Below are 17,659 nucleotides of genomic sequence, written 5' to 3' on the forward strand. Positions count from 1 at the left end.
GACCATTATCTTACACCGTACACAAAAATTAACTCCAAATGGATCAAAGACCTGAAGGTGAGACCTGAAACTCTGGCATGCTATTAAGAGTCCCTTCCCTGACTTACTGGTTTAGATGCCTAGCAGACTCTCTGCTCTAAACACTACCTGACTTAGAGGAATATGTACAACATTTGTTAAGTAAAAAAACTAAGTTGTAGAGTTACATATAATAGAATAGTATAATCCCCATTTTTAAGAAGAAATTCAATAAAAACTTCTATTTAGGTGGACTTTTGTTTGTAAGAATATGGAAGTGGGTGTGGGAGGATACTTACCAGAGCATGTTACCTCAGAGGGGTGAGGATTTCTTATGAAATTTGACAAGCTGTTTCTAAAACTAATCTGGAAAAATACAAATGCATAGTGTTCCAGCCATCAATTGCTATGTAACAAATCATCCCAAAACTTGGTGGTTTAAATCAATGGCAACATTATTTTTGCCCACAAATCTGTAATTTGGACAGCACTATTTGGGAACAGCTTGTCTCAGCTCCACTCAGTGTCGGCTGGGGCAGTTTAAAGGCTAGGGGCTAGAATCATCTGATGGCTTACTCACTCACATGTCTGGAAATTGATGCTAGCTGTCATCTGGGACCTCAGCTGGGGCTCTGGCCAGAACACCTAGACATGGCCTTTCCTTGTGGCTGCTTGGCTTCCTCACAACATGGTGGCTGGGTTCCAAGGGTGAGTGTCTCTGGAGAGAACAAATAGGAAACTGTATCATCCATTCTAATCTAGACTTGAAAGTCATACAGCATCACTTTCACCACATTCCAATTATTGAGACAGTCACAAAGGCCTTCCTAGGTTCAAGGGAACAGGAAATAGATTCCACCTCTTGATGAGGAAGCGGCAAGGTTCTGGAATAGTATGTGGAACCAGAAATATAATCTTCCATATGTAGGAACAATTTTTTAAAAAGTAACAAAACTATTAATGGAAAACTTTCAGCATTTGATATCAGAACATATTAGGTAATTACATCAACTAAAATAGTGTGATATGGGTGAAGGAATAGACAAAGAGAATCAACAGAAGAGAATAAGGTCCAGAAATAGACCCAACTATAAAAGGGAACTTGGTATATGATAAAAGTATGTAATAAAACTGTAAAAGGAAACAGCTATAATAAGAAGAAAATGATAAATATTTTGAAATGACTGACCATCCATTTAGAAAACAAACAAATTAAATTAGATCCTATGGAAGACATTATTTATTGGCTGCTGAACAACCATTCCCAAACCTCTTTTCCCTTGCCCACCAGAAGTAATGTCTATCCTTAATTTTATGGTAATAATTCTATTGCTTTTCATTTATTTTTTATCACATATGTATTTATCCATAAACAATAGATTGCTCAGTTTTGCCTGTCATTAAATATTTATAAATTACATTGCACTGTATGTTTTATTCTGTTTTAGTTCTTTCACTGTTTCTAAAGTTCATCAATGTGGACGCATGTAACTGTGGCTCATTCATTTCCACTGCTCTATGACATTTCATCATATGAATATAAACAATTTATCATTCTACTGTTATTGGACATTTGGATTGTTTCCAGTTTTTGCTAATGCAAGTTATATAAACCTTACTGTGTGCATCTTAGGGCATACGTCTAGGAGTAGGACTGCTGAATCGTAAGATAGTCACATATTCAACATTACCAAATAATACCAAACTAGTTTCCAAAACGGTTATACTAAATTACACTCCCACGAGCAGTGATTGAGAGCTCCTGCAGATCCACAACCATGTCAACTCTTAATATTGCCAGACTCTAAAATTTTTGCCAATTCAGTGAGTATAAAATGGTACCTTATTGGGGTTTTAATTTGCGTTTTCTTGATTATTACAGACAGTGAACAACTTTTCATATGTTTATGAGCTATTTCTGCTTCTTTTATGAAATTCATATTCATTTCCTCTGCCTGTTTTTCTATTTGCTTGTTTATCTTTTTATTTGTTGGAGGTCTTTATAAATTCCAAATGAGAATCCTTTGTCAGTTATACGTCTTGAAAATATCTTCTCCCAATTGTAGCTTGACTTTGTATTCTTTTTACAGTTGTTTTAAAAATAAATTTAAGGTTTTAATATTAATGTATCTAAATTTACCAATATTTTCTTTTATGGTTTGCATTCTTGTGTTTGTTTAAGAAATTCACTCCCAATATTAGCAGGCAATGTATAATAGTGCCTAAGAGCATATTCTGAATCCAGACAGCCTCGGTTCAGATCCTGGCTCCATTACTTACTAACTGTGTAATGCTGGGAAAATTGTTAACCTCTCAATGCCTCAGTCTCCTCATCTGTAAAATGAGGATAATTATAGTACCTATCTGACAGAGTTCCTATGAGATAAAAAGGCAACATAATAGAGGCCCTTAGAACAATCCTCAGCATACACTAATCTCTATATAAATATTTGCTGTTATTATGATGATGTTTATCACACAATTTTATTATAACTTCTCAGGGCAAGGACCATCATACCTCATTCAGCTTTATATCCCCAGCTCTTAGCACAACGTCTAGCATAAATGAGTAGTTGCCTGTTTTTCCCATCTCCAGCTTTTCCCCTTACTTCAACCTCACCTTTCTACAGTGCTGTCAAAAGAATCTCTCTTACATAGCTATGATACTTTTTCTCCCTTTACTATAGCTGCCAATTATTCCCTGCCACCTGCAAATTCCTAAACCAGCATAATTTACCCCAAACTCTTTTTCCCATCCAAGTGCTCTATATTCCCCTTCATACCAAACAGTGGTGGTTAGAGTATCTTTCCATCATTCTATACTTATATTTGTATATAAGCATCTACAAATGTGTATACGTGCAGTCTAGGGCAGTGTTCAAGACAATGGGCTCTGGAAGCAGACTGCCTGCCTTTGGCCCCTGATTCCAGCACTAGTTCACTACGTATGTAACTGTGGGCAAGTCTTTTTACCTCTCCAAATCTTGGTTTCCTTGTCTGTAAAATGGAGACAATAGCAGTACCTGCTTCAAAGAGATGCTGTGAACATTAAATGAGGCATTTAGCATTTGGTATGTGGTGTCTGGCACATGGTAAACACCAAATAAAGTTTAGCTCTTATTAGAAAACCTTCTTGCCAGTATATCCTTATTCCCTCAACTCCGCAATCCCCTGGGTTCCCCCAGTACCCACAGAAGCTGGTAGTAGGGAAATGGGCTGTAAAGGGCAATGGTGATGAGATCCGGCAGCATTGCTGTCCTCCTTACAAAAGCATACTGATGATGAGACTGGAGAACGTATCAGAAGTCAGACTGCAAAAACGGTTTTGGGTGTAACATATCTGCTGTGTAAAACAAAATACATCCATTCAAGAGGTTGTTAACTTGGAGTCTGTGACCTCTGAAATTAGATGCAAAATTTGGTCTGTATGTGCATTTTTCAAGGCAGAGTGTTCATTGCTTTCATCTGATTCATAACCTGAAAAAATCTTAACTAAAAGGGTTAAGAACCCATGACCTATTCGGTACAATGTCCTCTGACAGTAAAAAGTTCCTATGGGCGTCCAGCACCCCCTGGAGGAGTCAGTCAAAATTCCAGTGTTTGCTGAGTGCAGAACTATGGGGATGCAAATGCATTAGCAACTCTTTGGAAGGAAATGAAGCACACACGGGAAACCAAGGAACACTAAGAGCATTTCAGCTTAATGTGGTACAGCTGCTGAGGTTTCGACGCCTCCATCAAGGAGGAACGCTAGCCTGAGTTTGCAGGTTTGTTGTGGGTGCCTGTATGCGAGTGTTGGGGGTGGAGGTGGGGGTGGGGAGGAATGGTTCAACTTTGTTTTTCATCAAAATGTGGGTTATGTGAGCTTACAGCGAACTTCCATCACTACTACCCATAATTTTCTAGTTATTTTGTCATCCATTGAGTCTTTCCTTCCAGTAGCTCTGACGACCGAAGGCAAAACTGAAACACGGGAGGAGAGGGCCAAAGAAAAGACTCCAAAGGGAGCCGAGCGCCTGGTCTGTCGTCCTGCGGTCCCTTTAAGAGAAGAACCTCTTGGGACCGGCAGTCCCAACCGACCCCAGTTTTAACCGAAACCTAACCCGGACTTCCCCCTCTTGACTCAAATAAGACCAACTTTGGATTTTCCCTCCCCTATTGACCAATCAGATTCTGTTACCAGGCAGACTTTAGCTGCCGCCGGTGCGAGCCCGGCGCCTTCTGTCTCCGGGTGGCAGCAACGACCAATGAGAGAGCAGGCCGTCCGAGTATCTAGGCAGATCCGGGCTGTGCCAGCCATTCAGAAAAAAGAAAATAAAGCAACGCACGAGCCCGCTGGGCCAAGACCGTGGGGCTGGGCTGGAGTGAAGGTGGCTACGAGGTAGTTTCTCTTTCTCCCTTACCTTTATTGTTGCTTCTGTTGGAAGGCGACTGTTCAAAGGTAGGGAGGGGGCAATATGAGTTGGGAGGAAAGCAGAAAAAGATTTTGGCTGTATTTTCAACAGCTTCTTCACCCATGTGCACGTGCCCGGAACCTGGGACCCCATTCCCCCAACCCGGTTTCCTACGCCCAGCCCTGGAGTTCCGCTACCCTGAACCCCCCACTTGCAGCAACCCTGCATTGAATGGTGGGGGAAGGGAGGGAGGTGGGGGAAGGGAGGGAGGTGGGGGCGCGCATCAGGATGGGATGTTGAGGGAGATGACGTAGGGGCCGGCGGCGTGGGGAGGGGAGAAGCGGGGGAAGCCGTGGCGAGATTAAGTAATGAGAACTTGGGCCCAGTTGTTTCCAAGCCTGAAAGGGCAGAATATGTTCGTATCCTTTCTGACTTCCCAGGCAAATTCAGCGGTGAGGAGTATATTAGAGAATTAGAGAACTTTGTTTTGTGGTGGTGGTGGTGGTTTGTGAGGAGGAGGAGGGCAGTATGGGGTCAGAGGCAGAAATGAAAATTTCTTTCTAACGTGGATTCCCAATCCCACTATCGCTTCCTTTACAGTTTTCCACATTTAGGAGACTGCAGAAAGGTGGGGCAGATAGATTGGAGATGGCAAAGATCTTTTTGGGTATATATGGGCCTGGAGAAGTAATGGAATAATTTCTAATTTTTGGAGAAGGCAAGTGGTGAGAAAAAGACCACTGGGGAAATTTGGATGCTCTCCTTCTATTTCTCTTTCTGGGTAGAGAGATGAGGAATGCCCTGGGGCCTCCAGGGGAAGGGAAGTTAAATCTTCATGTCTTGTCTCCTCTCAACTCTAGCCCTCATGCTGGGATGGCAGAAGATGAAGCTGATGCTAAGAGCCCAAAGACTAGGGGAAGGGCCTCCTCAGGTAGTGCTGAGGCAGGGGAACCTACCACCCTTCTTCAGAGGCTCCGAGGTACCATTTCGTAAGTATTCACCGCCACCTCCAAATCTTGTTCCAGACCTGGGTATAGATCCCTGTAGCACTTCACTTTCTCTGTAGATGAACTGCCTCTCCCCAAACAAGTGCATCTGACCAGGGGGAGAGGCTTCATCATGGTAGCAGGTCTTCAGCACCTGCTGGGCATTTCAGTCTCTTCCTCTCCCTAGCAATCAGACACAGGGATGGGGAAAAATCTTGTGTATGACTTCCAGTTTTCTCCTCTTCTCCACAGCAAAGCCGTGCAGAACAAAGTAGAGGGAATCCTGGTAAGTATTTTGGGGAAGAGGGCAACAGAGAGATGGAATTGGTGGGGAGTGGGGATGGTGAGGATATGGGTAAATAAAAGGTTTATGTGGGAGAGGCAGTGTTGTCTACACTGTCAGATAATTGGCTTTTCAACTTGCTACCAATTTGACCTTGAGTGTCTCACTTCATCTCTCTGACCTCTTGTGTAGAAGCCCAATAGAAATAAAATCAGAGCTGATCCCCTTCACTCCCCCTCTCACTGTGGTAGCCCATAAGGGCTCCTCAGAGCACAGTGAGCACGACCCTCAAGGCATTTCTAAGGTCCTTTTTCAGTCTGACAGTCTCTAAATTCAGCAAGACTTTTGGTAAGGATCAAAAGGTCCTACCTTGGGTTCTTCTTGGCCTTATTTCTCCTGCCTCCATTCCTCCCTACCCCAGCAAGATGTACAGAAATTCTCAGACAACGACAAGCTGTATCTCTACCTTCAGCTCCCCTCAGGGCCGAGTACAGGAGACAAAAGGTAGGTTTGGTGCTAGAGTTTCAGATGTCAGAGGGTCTGATTCTTGAAGAAAGGCTCACTGGGAAGGAGTGGGGTGAACAGGATGAATACTCATAATGGCTGTCCTTGATCAAGAAGAAAAGTCCCTGTTCTGCCTTGGTTTACCAGGGAAGGGTAGATTCTGGGTGGACTGATTTGGTCCAGCACTACTGAAGTGGTAGTCTGGATAGAACCAGGGCAACTATTGGGATCTTAGTCATGCTTGTCCCTTTTGCTTCTTTTGCAGCTCAGAGCCAAATACACTCAGCAATGAGGAGTACATGTATGCCTATAGGTGGATCCGCAACCACCTAGAAGAGCATACTGACACCTGTCTGCCAAAGCAAAGTGTTTATGATGCCTATCGGTTGGTGGATGGGGAGTAGGTGGGTGGGTTGGTGAGCACAGGACTATCCCCTCACCCATGAAGAGCTCCCTGCCTTGATAGAGCCTGATTTATTAAAGGGTTTCCAAAACTTGATCCCCAGGGACCCTCTGAACCCACCCATGTCCTCCTTCTCTGAGTATTTTCCCACTTTGCCCCCTACTCAGGAAGTACTGTGAGAGCCACGCCTGTTGCCGCCCACTCAGCACAGCCAACTTTGGCAAAATCATCAGAGAGATCTTCCCTGACATCAAGGCCCGAAGGCTTGGTGGCCGGGGCCAGTCCAAGTATCCTTGACTGGAGAGGTTGGGGCTAGAGGAGCTGGGGAGGAAACCTGAGGAAGTAGAGAGCCAGGAGTGGGAACAGCCTAACCTTCCTAAGGGGCTTGGAGATCCCCATGTGTTGGCTGCTCCTTAACTTGCATCAGGTATTGCTACAGTGGTATACGAAGGAAGACTTTGGTGTCTATGCCACCCTTGCCTGGACTTGACCTAAAGGGCTCTGAGAGTGTAAGTAACAACCCTCTCATTGCACTCTTCTTTCCCAGGTAAAAGTCAGAGGTCTTTGGGTCATGTTTTGAGGGTTGACACAGCCTAGGTCATTCTGCATGTGGCTTCTGAGTATACAGGATATGCCCTTCTGCCTACTCTATGGCTGAGGCAGGGGATGAAGAGAATTTGTGGGTTTCTGGGATGGGATGGTAGAAGCTACTCCCATTCCCCAGTCTAGTTTTACTATGGTCAACATTGGTCTGAGAGGGGCTAAGGGTCCTTAAGTTTGGAGTGTGATTGGGCATGTCCTTCCCCACTGCAGCCAGAAATGGGCCCAGAAGTAACCCCAGCACCTAGAGATGAACTGGTTGAGGCAGCCTGTGCCCTGACCTGCGACTGGGCAGAGCGAATCCTGAAACGGTCCTTCAGTTCCATCGTTGAGGTCGCCCGCTTCCTGCTACAGCAGCATCTCATCTCTGCCCGATCTGCACATGCCCATGTGCTCAAGGCCATGGGGCTTGCTGGTGGGTGGACCCTCTCTTATGTCCTGAGAAACCCTCGGCCACTTTCAACTTAAGAGGCCCTCCCACATACCAGGATAGAGACACCTTGGATTTGCCTTCTCTTCCTAGAGACCCTTCTAGGACATGCCTTAGACCACTTTCTTTCCCCTGCCTCTACCAGTCAATCAGAACCGCCTCACTTCCTCCATTCTGTTTCCTCCTCACCCTCACCTTATTACCTTTTCCGGCACCTCCGCAGAAGAGGACGAACATGCCCCTCGAGAACGGTCATCTAAATCCAAGAATGGTGTAGAGAACCTAGAGGGTGGAGCCCATAAGAAACCAGAGAGACGGGCCCAGGTAAGGAAGTTGATGCCCCTGACCTTGCTGCCCTGGGCTGGGGGCTTAGTATACCCTTCCCCCAGTGGGTCCTGCACTTTTTCACCTCCTGGGCCTGTGTTTCCTCTGATGTCCAGTCTTCCCACTTACTGTGTTCCTTTCTTTACTTTTTAGCCTCCTAAAGACGTGGAACCCCGGGCTGGGGCTGGCCCTGCAGCACGCGGAGAGCGGAAGAAAAGCATAGTGGAGAGCCCGGCCCCAGCAGCCAATAACCCGCAGGTTAATGCCCTGGTGGCCCGGCTGCCTCTGCTTCGCCCTCGGGCCCCTCGCTCGCTCATTCCGCCAATCCAAGTCTCTCCACCCATCCTGGCCCCCAGGCTTTCTTCAGGCGCTCTGAAAGTAGCGACGCTGCCTCTGCCCAGTAGGGCTGGGGGACCCCAGGCAGCTGTGCCCATCATTAATATGATCTTACCAACTGTTCCTGCTTGGCCTGGGTCTGGGCCTGGGCTTGGGCCAGCTCCACCTGGGGGGCTCACTCATCCGCGGGGCACAGAGAATAGGGAGATAGGCATAGGTGGTGACCCAGGACCCCATGACAAGGGTGTCAAGAGGACAGCTGAAGTACCTGTGAATGAGGCCAGTGGGCAGGACCCACCAGCTAAAGCAGCAAAGCAGGATATAGAGGATACAGGAAGTGATGGCAAAAGAAAACGGGGGCGCCCTCGAAAAAAATCAGGTGGAAGTAAGGAAAGGAATTCTACCCCTGACAAGTCAGCAGCTGCTATGGACTCTGCCCAGTCCTCAAGGTTACCACGGGAGACATGGGTCTCTGGAGGGGAAAGCAACTCAGCTGGAGGGTCAGAGAGGCCAGGCCCAATGGGAGAGGCTGAGAAGGGGACGGTGCTTGCCCAAGGTCAGGAAGACGGTGCTGTTTCCAGAGGAGGAAGGGGCCCCAGTTCCCGGCATGGCAAAGAAGCAGAACATAAAATTCCTCATGTCACCCCGAAAGTGAGTGTCATCAAGGGCAGTAGAAGCCAAAAGGAGGCTCTTCATTTGGTAAAGGGAGAGTTAGACACTGCAGCACAGGGTAATAAAGACTTAAAGGGGCATGTGCTTCAAAGTTCCTTATCCCATGAGCAGAAAGACCCCAAAGCAACACCCCCGTGATAGGAATGTGGGGAAGAGTGTTCACATCATATGTTAACTCTACCTGTCCGCCTAGTAGAGGCCCTTCTCTGCACTTGCTTCTCCTTTGGCTCTTCTTTTCTGAAGAGAATTTATGCTATTCTGTATAGACAGCTAAGGCACCCTGTCCTACACAGTGCTTGGTTCCTGCCTCTGACCTTTCCAGCTCAATACCCTTGGCTTTAGAGTCACTAATAAATCTGTAGTGACCATCTTACCTGGATCCCTGTGCTATCCTGTGAGAAGATAGGGATGGAATAAGTATGATGAATGTCTAAGTTAGGAATCTTTTGGTTTTAAATCGTAGAAAACCTAACTTAAACTGGCTTAAAAATAAAGATATATTGGCTCATGCAACTGGAAAGTCCAGAGGTAGTGCTGGCTCCAGTAAAGCTGATCCAGTGGCTCACTATGTCTCTAAATACCTGGTTGACTTTTTACCCTGCTGCTCTACCTTCTGTAGGCTCATCTTAAGCCTGGGCCGCCTCATGGCTGCCAGCACTCCTACTATTACATGTTTCTTCATTTATGTTCAACCAGAAAGAGAGGGCATCTTTGTGTGGGAATCCTAGCCAAAACCCTCACTCTGATTAGGCCAGCCTGGGTCACATGTCCACCCCAAACCAATCACTGTGGCCAGGGATGGTATATGCTAATTTGCTTATTCTACATCATGGACTGCACTTGTGGAAAAAAAATGCCTCCTGAGAATCACATAGATCCCCAAATGGAAACAGGGAGGGGGGGTCTTGGGGAGGCAGCTGACACCTACCACTACTATGAAGCACATGTGGTTTTAGCTTGCTAGGTTGAGATCAGCTGTACCTCCTTCCTTTTTTTCTCATAGTCTTGGATTTTCCTTACTGCAGTTCTAATTTCTTTCCTCTTGTTCTAGTCTCAAGAGGAATGAGAGGGAAGTCACTCTACTTTGGGGACTATCTCTTTAGTCTCATTTAGATGACTATCTAAGTTTTTTCACCTATATTTCAGAGATGGAACTTCTTCCTTTTCCTATTTTCTGAATTTTAGTTTCCTCCTCATTCCTGCTTCCTTATCCCTCACCCTACTGCCACTTTCATCAAGTAGAGTGAAAGATTTACTTCCTAGTCATTTTATTAAATTCATTCTGTATCCACCAGGTGTCAGTCTCTTGTCATACATGTGTCAGGACTTAGCCAGGATTGTGGGGTTTAGGCTAGGTGTATGGAAGGAGGTAGCTCTGGATATCAGGGAGCACCAATGGGGAGGGAATCCAGACCCTCCAGGTGGATCCTTGGGAATAGCAGTAAACCAAACAATATTTATTGAGGACCTACTTTGTCTTCTGCATAGGGTAGCTTCCGTCAGGGAATCTTGGTTCTGCCCAAGAAATATAGATTTTCTTTCAGGGAGACTTCATTCATTTGTTCATTTATTTCCACCACAGCAGATTTTTTAAAATTATAATATGTAATATTTTATATATATAAAGAATATATTTAAATGAATAAATTATGAAGCATAATAATTAAATGAGTACCTATGACCCATCACTCAATTTACACATTAAAACATTAGAAATACCATTGAGTTTCTTGTGTTCCTCTCCTATCCTCTCTGCCTCTCCCTAGAGGTAACCACTGTCCTTAATTTTGTGTTTATTAATTAACTGCTATTTATATGTATTTAATCATAAATGTATATATCCTTTAAAAATGTTCAGTTTTGCTTTTTAGCTTTACAAAAATTTTATACTCTAATAGTGCCCTGCAGTTTGCTTTTTTTCACTTAACATTATTTCTAAGATTCATCCATGTTGTAGATAGCTATGATTCATTCACTTTCATTTGTATAATATTCCACAAGGGCATAAACCACAACTTATTTATCCAGTCACCTATCAATGGACATTTGGGTTCTTTCCAATTTTTGCTGTTACAACAATGCTGCTATGAACATTCTTGTACATGTCAGTGCCTTTGTTTTTAGTAAGATTTCTAGAAAGATTTCTAAGATGGTTCTTTTGGTCTCTATACTTTCTTGAGTTGGGGACTGTTCCCTCCTGTCTTATTCTTTGGAAGAGTTTACATCAGATTGAAATGAACTGTACCTTGAAATTTCGGTAAAACTCACCTGTTAAGCCATCTGAGCCTGGCATTTCTTTGTGGGAAAAATTTTAACTATTGATCCAATTTCTTTAATTATAGACTATTTGGGCTTTCTATTTCTTCTTGAGTCAATTTAGGTAAAGTGTTTTTCTAGGATTTTGTGCATTCATGTCTTTTTTCCTAATGAAATTTCTTCTATTTTCTTTTTTGCCTCTGCTCTCTGGGTAGTCATGACCTCTTTTTCATTTCTCTTGTTTACTTGTGCCTTCTTTTTTTTTTCCCCTTGATCAGATGCACCAGAAATTTATTAATTTACTTGTCTGTCTTCAACTACTACTTTGTGCTTTGTGGATTCTCTCTCTTATGTATTTGTTTTCCATTCATTAATTATGGATCTTATCTATAGTATTTCCTTTCTTCTGCTTTCTTTAGATTTAATTTTATGTTCTTTTATAACATCTTAATTTTGACACATCTAATTAATTTTCAAGATGTCTTTTTTTTATTGTAAGTTTTTAAGGACATGCTTTTCTACATTCCCCAAGTTTTTCTGTTGTATTTAAATTATTATTTCTAGGAATATTTAAATTACCTTTGTGACTTTTTTGATTCATTAATTATTTAGAAAAGTTTTATGAATTTCCAAATGTCTAGATATTTAAAAATTTATCTTTTTGATATTGATTTTCAGTTTAATCATTTGTGCTTAGAGAATGTGGTCTCTATGATACCAATTCTTTGAAATTTGTTGGGATTGTTTTATATTCTGTAACTTATCTTGGATGTCTAAATCTGTTTTGATGTTTTCTGTTGACTCTTGCCCATGGTAGCTTGTTTCCTTGTATATTTTGTATTTTGGGGTTTTGAGCTCATATTTTGTTCAATTTAATCTATGGGAATCCAGAGGACCTAAGTTGCGGGCGCTTTACTCCAAAGAGGATTTGCATTTACTTCTGTGAGCAGCCAAAGGGTACTCCTGACCTGGAACTGTGTTAGCCCCTTCACAAGTCCCTGTTTAATTCAGAAGCCCCAGGTTTTCTCCCTTTCCTTGGCTAGGCCCAAAGTTTAGCTTCTGTTCAGAATACTGATATTGGCATTTGTTCCCAAGGCAGACCTGCTTTTCCTACTGCAAGTTGCTCATCCTTCATATAGGTTTCAGCTTAATGTTATATTTTCTTCCTTGAGTGATTTTTCTTACTTTCTAATGAGCCCAGCAATATACTAAACATTATATTTGCTTTAATTTATCCAGAACCAAGTTGTATTTTAAGGGGAGAGCCCTTTGTTTTATCCGTGCTGCCAGAAGTAGGAGTCCATTACTGTGGTTTTGATATTTTCCATCTTGTTTTGTTTTTGTGTGTGTGTGAGGAAGATCAGCTCTGAGCTAACATCCATGCCAATCCTCCTCCTTTTTTTTTTCACTGAGGAAGACCAGCCATGAGCTAACATCTATTGCCCATCCTCCTTTTTTTTCTTTTTTCCCCTTTTTCTCCCCAAAGCCCCAGTAGATAGTTGTATGTCATAGTTGCACATCCTTCTAGTTGCCATATGTGGGATGCGGCCTCAACATGGCCAGACAAGCGGTGTGTCGGTGCCCGCCCGGGATCCGAACCCGGGCCGCCAGTAGCGGAGCGCACTCACTTAACCGCTAAGCCACGGGGCCGGCTCTCCTTGTTTTGTAAATGCTAGGCACTTGTTAGAAGCTAGTTGACTTAGACTCTGTTTTCAAGTCAATAATGATCACAGCTCAGCATGAGTTATGTTGGCAGTAAGCACAGAGAACTGTGGGAGACCAGAGGTAATAGCTTATAGGTCAGACAGGGTTCAGGGATGCCTTCCCAGCAGAGGTGAGTAGGAGTTAGCTGGATAAGTCTAACTTATAAAGCAAGGACGAACAACACAGACGTAGGTTTAAAAGTGAAATCATGATACTCGTTCTCCTGCATAAGAGCTGTAAATTCAGAGAGATCACTTTGGGCTGAGTAATTTGGGAAGGTTTCATGAAAAAGGTAGGCTTGAGTTAAGCCTTTAAGGTAAGCAGAGCTTGGATAGATGAAAAAGAGGAGGGCATTCCAAGAAAAGTAGGGGTTTGGGGATGTGGGATGTGAATAAAGCCATAGCCATACAACCTAGTAAATCGACTTGTCAGGCAGAAGGGATGTGTAAGAACAACAGTGAGAAATAAACTAGAAGAATATACAACCATTATAATTATCTATTGATTGAATAAATGAATGAATGAATGGTACGCAGTTTGCATTAAAGGATGGAGGAACTGGAGTCAAAAGGAACCAGCCAGGTTCTTTTTTCACACAGCTCTTGCTGTTATCCATGTGGGAGGAGATGAGGAACTGCACCAGGCTGCTGACACATTAGAGGTGATACGCATATGGGAAAATAAACCACTGGTGATAGAATTGACAGAAGCATCCAAGGAAATATTGTCCCCACCACGACTGGGTTTGGGGGTGTATCCATTCACTTTGAGAGACCAGGCCACTGGATGATTTTGAGATTTGCATGAATGTTACAGGGTTTTTAAGTAGCCTATTTTAAAAATTTATCCTATTTTAAAAATCTAACATGAAACAAGTTATTCTTTTATAGTGCAGGCAATCTTCAGTTCATCAGATGAAGGGCTAAACTAAGATTTGGGGGACTGCCTATTCCTTCCTCTCTACCATTCCTCATTCTCTCCCCAGTACCCCATTCCCCACTCACGATACCTTTCCCCCCATGTTGTCTTTCTTCATTTCATAAATTAAGCCCTATCATAAATTAAGTTAAAGATAATTTATAATTTACTAAAATTTGAAATCGTTTGCCATTAAACCAAGAAAAACTCTACATGTCTAGTCTATGACCCCAAATAAATGACTTTGTTGTTTATTTTTTGTGGATAACAATCAACTTTCTTTAGAAATCAAAGCAGATGCCACATTTACTCACATACTGAACAGGGGAGTTAATGTCATGACATATTTGTCTAAGTGTTTTGTTTCACATATAGTTCCTCAGGAGGCCTATTCCTTCTTTGTCTAGGATCATCTTGCTGGCTCCATCCTATGAGATAAAGCTAAGCCTGACATATATAATACAGCATTTCTTAAGAAATGTTCATAAGGAGGCATTTGTTTACTGGAAAGAGCATAACTTCAGATCTTAGCTTTACGACTTTCTGTATGATCCTGAACATTTATTTAGTCCAGTTTTTTCAAACTGTAGATTGCAACCCATTAGTGAGTTGTGAGACTGATTTAGCAGGATGTAAAATGGTATTTTTAAAAAGTGAAATAAAATAGAATAGAAAATATCAGAGTGCATTGCACATGGTAAGGGTAAGTAAGTATTGGTTCATGAAACTTTTATTTCAGTGAAGACATGTCTATGTGTTCTTCAGTGGTCAGAATATAAAATGTATTATTGTGGGTTGAAGGAAAACAATTTTGAAAAACAATGACTTACCCATTCTGAAGCTCAGTTTCCATAAAATGGGATAAAAATCTCTTTCACAGGTTGTAATGAGGAATAAATGAGATAATGTTTGTACTCATACACAGTAGGGGCTCGAGCAATAACTGCTAGCTTCTTTTTCTTTTCTCTGAAAAAAGACCCATAATATCTATGGTTCAGGAAAAAAAAAATCACTCTATAATTTCTTCAACCACAACGGTGTTTAAAATAGAACGGGAGAGGGGCCGGCACCATGGCTTAGTGGTTAAGTGCATGCGCTCCGATACTGGCGGCCCGGGTTTGGATCCCGGGCGTGCACTGACGCACCACTTGTCAGGCCATGTTGAGGCGGCGTCCCACATACAGCAACCAGAAGGATGTGCAACTATGACATACAACTATCTACTGGGACTTTGGGGAGAAAAAGGGGGTAAAAAAAAGGGAGGAGGATTGGCAATAGATGTTAGCTCAGGGCCGGTCTTCCTCAGCAAAAAAAGAGGAGGATTGGCATGGATGTTAGCTCAGGGCTGATCTTCCTCACAAAAAAATATATGTGTATAACGGGAGCTATAGTATGACCTAGGTCCTCCAGTTTTACCAACTTTTGATGAATAAGCCAACTTCTTTCTCCAATTTCATGAAATTTAAGATAAATAAATGACACTACCTGACCCTGTTGGGACTTTCCTGCCCTCCCTACTTTCCTGCCACACACATCCATACTTTCCCACCAAAGCAAGAGGCTTCACATGCACACAGGACAGTATCGGTTCCCATAGGATCACATGTCATCCATGTGCAGCAGCTCCCTGGGACCTAAGATAGAGGTAAACAGTATTTTTTTTTTTTCCCATCAAATGAGAATTTTAAAAAGGTTCAGTATAGTGAGGAATTTTAGAGAACATCATAAATGTTACACTTTTAATTTAATATGGGAAACAAAGAATAGCATTCAGTTTTATAATTTGACAGTTAAAGAGACTGAGGAGAAAAGAAGAAAAGCAAATAGGAAGGGGGGAAAGAAAAAATAATTTAGAGGGGGCCGGCCCCGTGGCTTAGCGGTTAAGTGCGTGCGCTCCGATAATGGCGGCCTGGGTTCGGATCCCAGGTGGGCACTGACGCACCGTTTCTCCGGCCATGCTGAGGCAGTGTCTCACATACAGCAACTAGAAGGATGTGCAACTATGACATACAAGTATCTACTGGGGCTTTGGGGAGAAAAAGGGAAAAAAAACGAGGAGGATTGGCAATAGATGTTAGCTCAGGACCGGTCTTCCTCACCAAAAAAAAAGAAGAGGATTAGGCATGGATGTTAGCTCAGGGCTGATCATCCGCACACACAAAAAAATAATAATTTAGAATATTTATTTGTAAATTTTTTTTTTTTTATTTTTTTTTCCCCCCAAAGCCCCAGTAGATAGTTGTATGCCATAGTTGCACAGCCTTCTAGTTGCTGCATGTGGGACGTGGCCTCAGCATGGCCGGAGAAGCGGTGTGTCGGTGCACACCCGGGATCCGAACGCGGGCCGCCGGCAGCAGAGCGCTCGCACTTAACCGCTAAGCCATGGGGCCGGCCCCTAAATATTTTTAATTTATTGATTCACTTATGGAAAAACTATTTTCCCAAACCAAAAAAAAAAAAAAAAATCAGTTGGCATTGTTTTACATTTTTGGAAATCTTTTTAATGCCTGATTGGATTCTCATATCTGCTTCTGCATTCAATCTGTTGCTATACAGCCAATATATATATTTTTTCTATGTTAGAAACTAAGGATACAGCTAGTATACAAGGATGAATCCTTTCCTGCCTTGAGGAGCTCAGACTAGAGGAGTTTGGAGACTCAGAGAAACAAAGGGTAACCAAAAAGAATTCCAGAAGTCAGAAAGAAAAAGTCATAAAGAGATGCAAAGAAATTTACACATATGAGCCCTTAGAGCTATAAACATAGAAAACTTGAAACAAACTCTTCTACTTAATATCCTGTGTGTGTGTGTATGGGAGGGGGTCTCACTGGGTTAATAAAGGACTTATAACTGCCTGAAGCTATAAAAGTTCCTAGTAAAGTCTGAACAGAGATTTTCCTGAAATCTTGGTTTTTTCGTCATTGGAAAATAAACTTCCTATTATAAAAAGTAGGGCTGTCACATCTCTTTTTACAGTGTTTCAAAAAGTTGGTCATATGGCCCTTTGGAACCCTACCCCTCGAGGAGATGGATGTGTGAGGATGTGTGACATTTTAAACTCTAGGCTAAAGCAGGGTTATCACCTCTTGGTAGTTGCCTGACAGCTGACTGGAAGCTGGCCAAGAGCCGCTGGGCCTGACAGGTGGACTGGTGATTCCCCACTCCAGACCAGTGGTGACAAATTTAAACTATCTTTGGCACTCTCAGCTTCTTTCTCTGCTCATCTTTCATTACTGTATTCCTGCTTTAACCTAGCTTATCAGTCTGCCTTCTCCTTGTGATTTGAGCAAATTCACATTTCTATTCTTCAACATACAATTGTTTAGCCTTCAGAATGCTCTCTGCTCTTTCTTGTTCTGCTGGATCATATATAATATCTCTTCTAAAACCTGGCTCACAATATTTTTGAGAAGGCTTCCATTCATTCATTCACCATATACTGAGTGGCTACGCCTTCTGCATTAATTAACCATACTCCTCTATGTTCCTTCAGCAATTAGGTACTCCATTTGTTTTACTTTTGTACATATTGCATGTTTTACATAGATATCTTGAAGCTATTACTCTTTATTCTGCCTCCCAATTAAACATGGAAGCAGTGACCTCTTCTTTCATCATCTATCCTATATTATTGTCCCAATAATAGTAATACAGTACCATGGTAGGAATCTGTACTCTCTCTTTAAATCCTCACAAAACCCTGTAAAGTGTTAGTATTCCTGGATCCACTTTGCAGACATAGAAACTGAGGTTCAAAGAGGTTAAATCAGTCACCCCAAATCAAACAGCCTTTAAGTGGCAGGGAAGGTGGCATCCAAGATTTGGGCC

At 42.7% G+C, this 17,659-nt stretch overlaps 1 protein-coding gene across 5 annotated transcripts; it reads left to right on the forward strand.

Moving 5' to 3' along the window:
* The first annotated feature begins 3,661 nt into the window (after positions 1 to 3,661).
* On the forward strand, positions 3,662 to 14,087 carry RFX5 (regulatory factor X5). 5 transcript variants are annotated; one of them, XM_087443380.1, is made up of 11 exons: positions 3,672 to 3,785; positions 3,958 to 4,399; positions 5,273 to 5,401; positions 5,651 to 5,684; positions 6,103 to 6,185; positions 6,451 to 6,570; positions 6,756 to 6,875; positions 7,016 to 7,097; positions 7,402 to 7,603; positions 7,842 to 7,942; positions 8,096 to 14,087. In XM_087443380.1, exons 2-11 carry the CDS (start codon positions 4,266 to 4,268, stop codon positions 9,086 to 9,088), a joined length of 1,998 nt encoding a protein of 665 aa, XP_087299506.1. In that variant the 5' UTR covers positions 3,672 to 3,785; positions 3,958 to 4,265; the 3' UTR covers positions 9,089 to 14,087. The 5 variants fall into 5 exon arrangements, with proteins under 5 accessions (XP_087299538.1, XP_087299506.1, XP_014647302.2 ...); XM_087443412.1 differs by lacking the exon at positions 3,958 to 4,399 and having other exon boundaries at positions 3,662 to 3,785; XM_014791816.2 differs by lacking the exon at positions 3,672 to 3,785 and having other exon boundaries at positions 3,942 to 4,399.
* The last annotated feature ends 3,572 nt before the right edge of the window (positions 14,088 to 17,659 follow it).

The sequence above is a fragment of the Ceratotherium simum genome, chromosome 2 (assembly GCF_057802395.1).
Source record: "Ceratotherium simum simum isolate JZ-2026a chromosome 2, ASM5780239v1, whole genome shotgun sequence".
NCBI classification, from domain to species: Eukaryota; Metazoa; Chordata; class Mammalia; order Perissodactyla; family Rhinocerotidae; genus Ceratotherium; species Ceratotherium simum.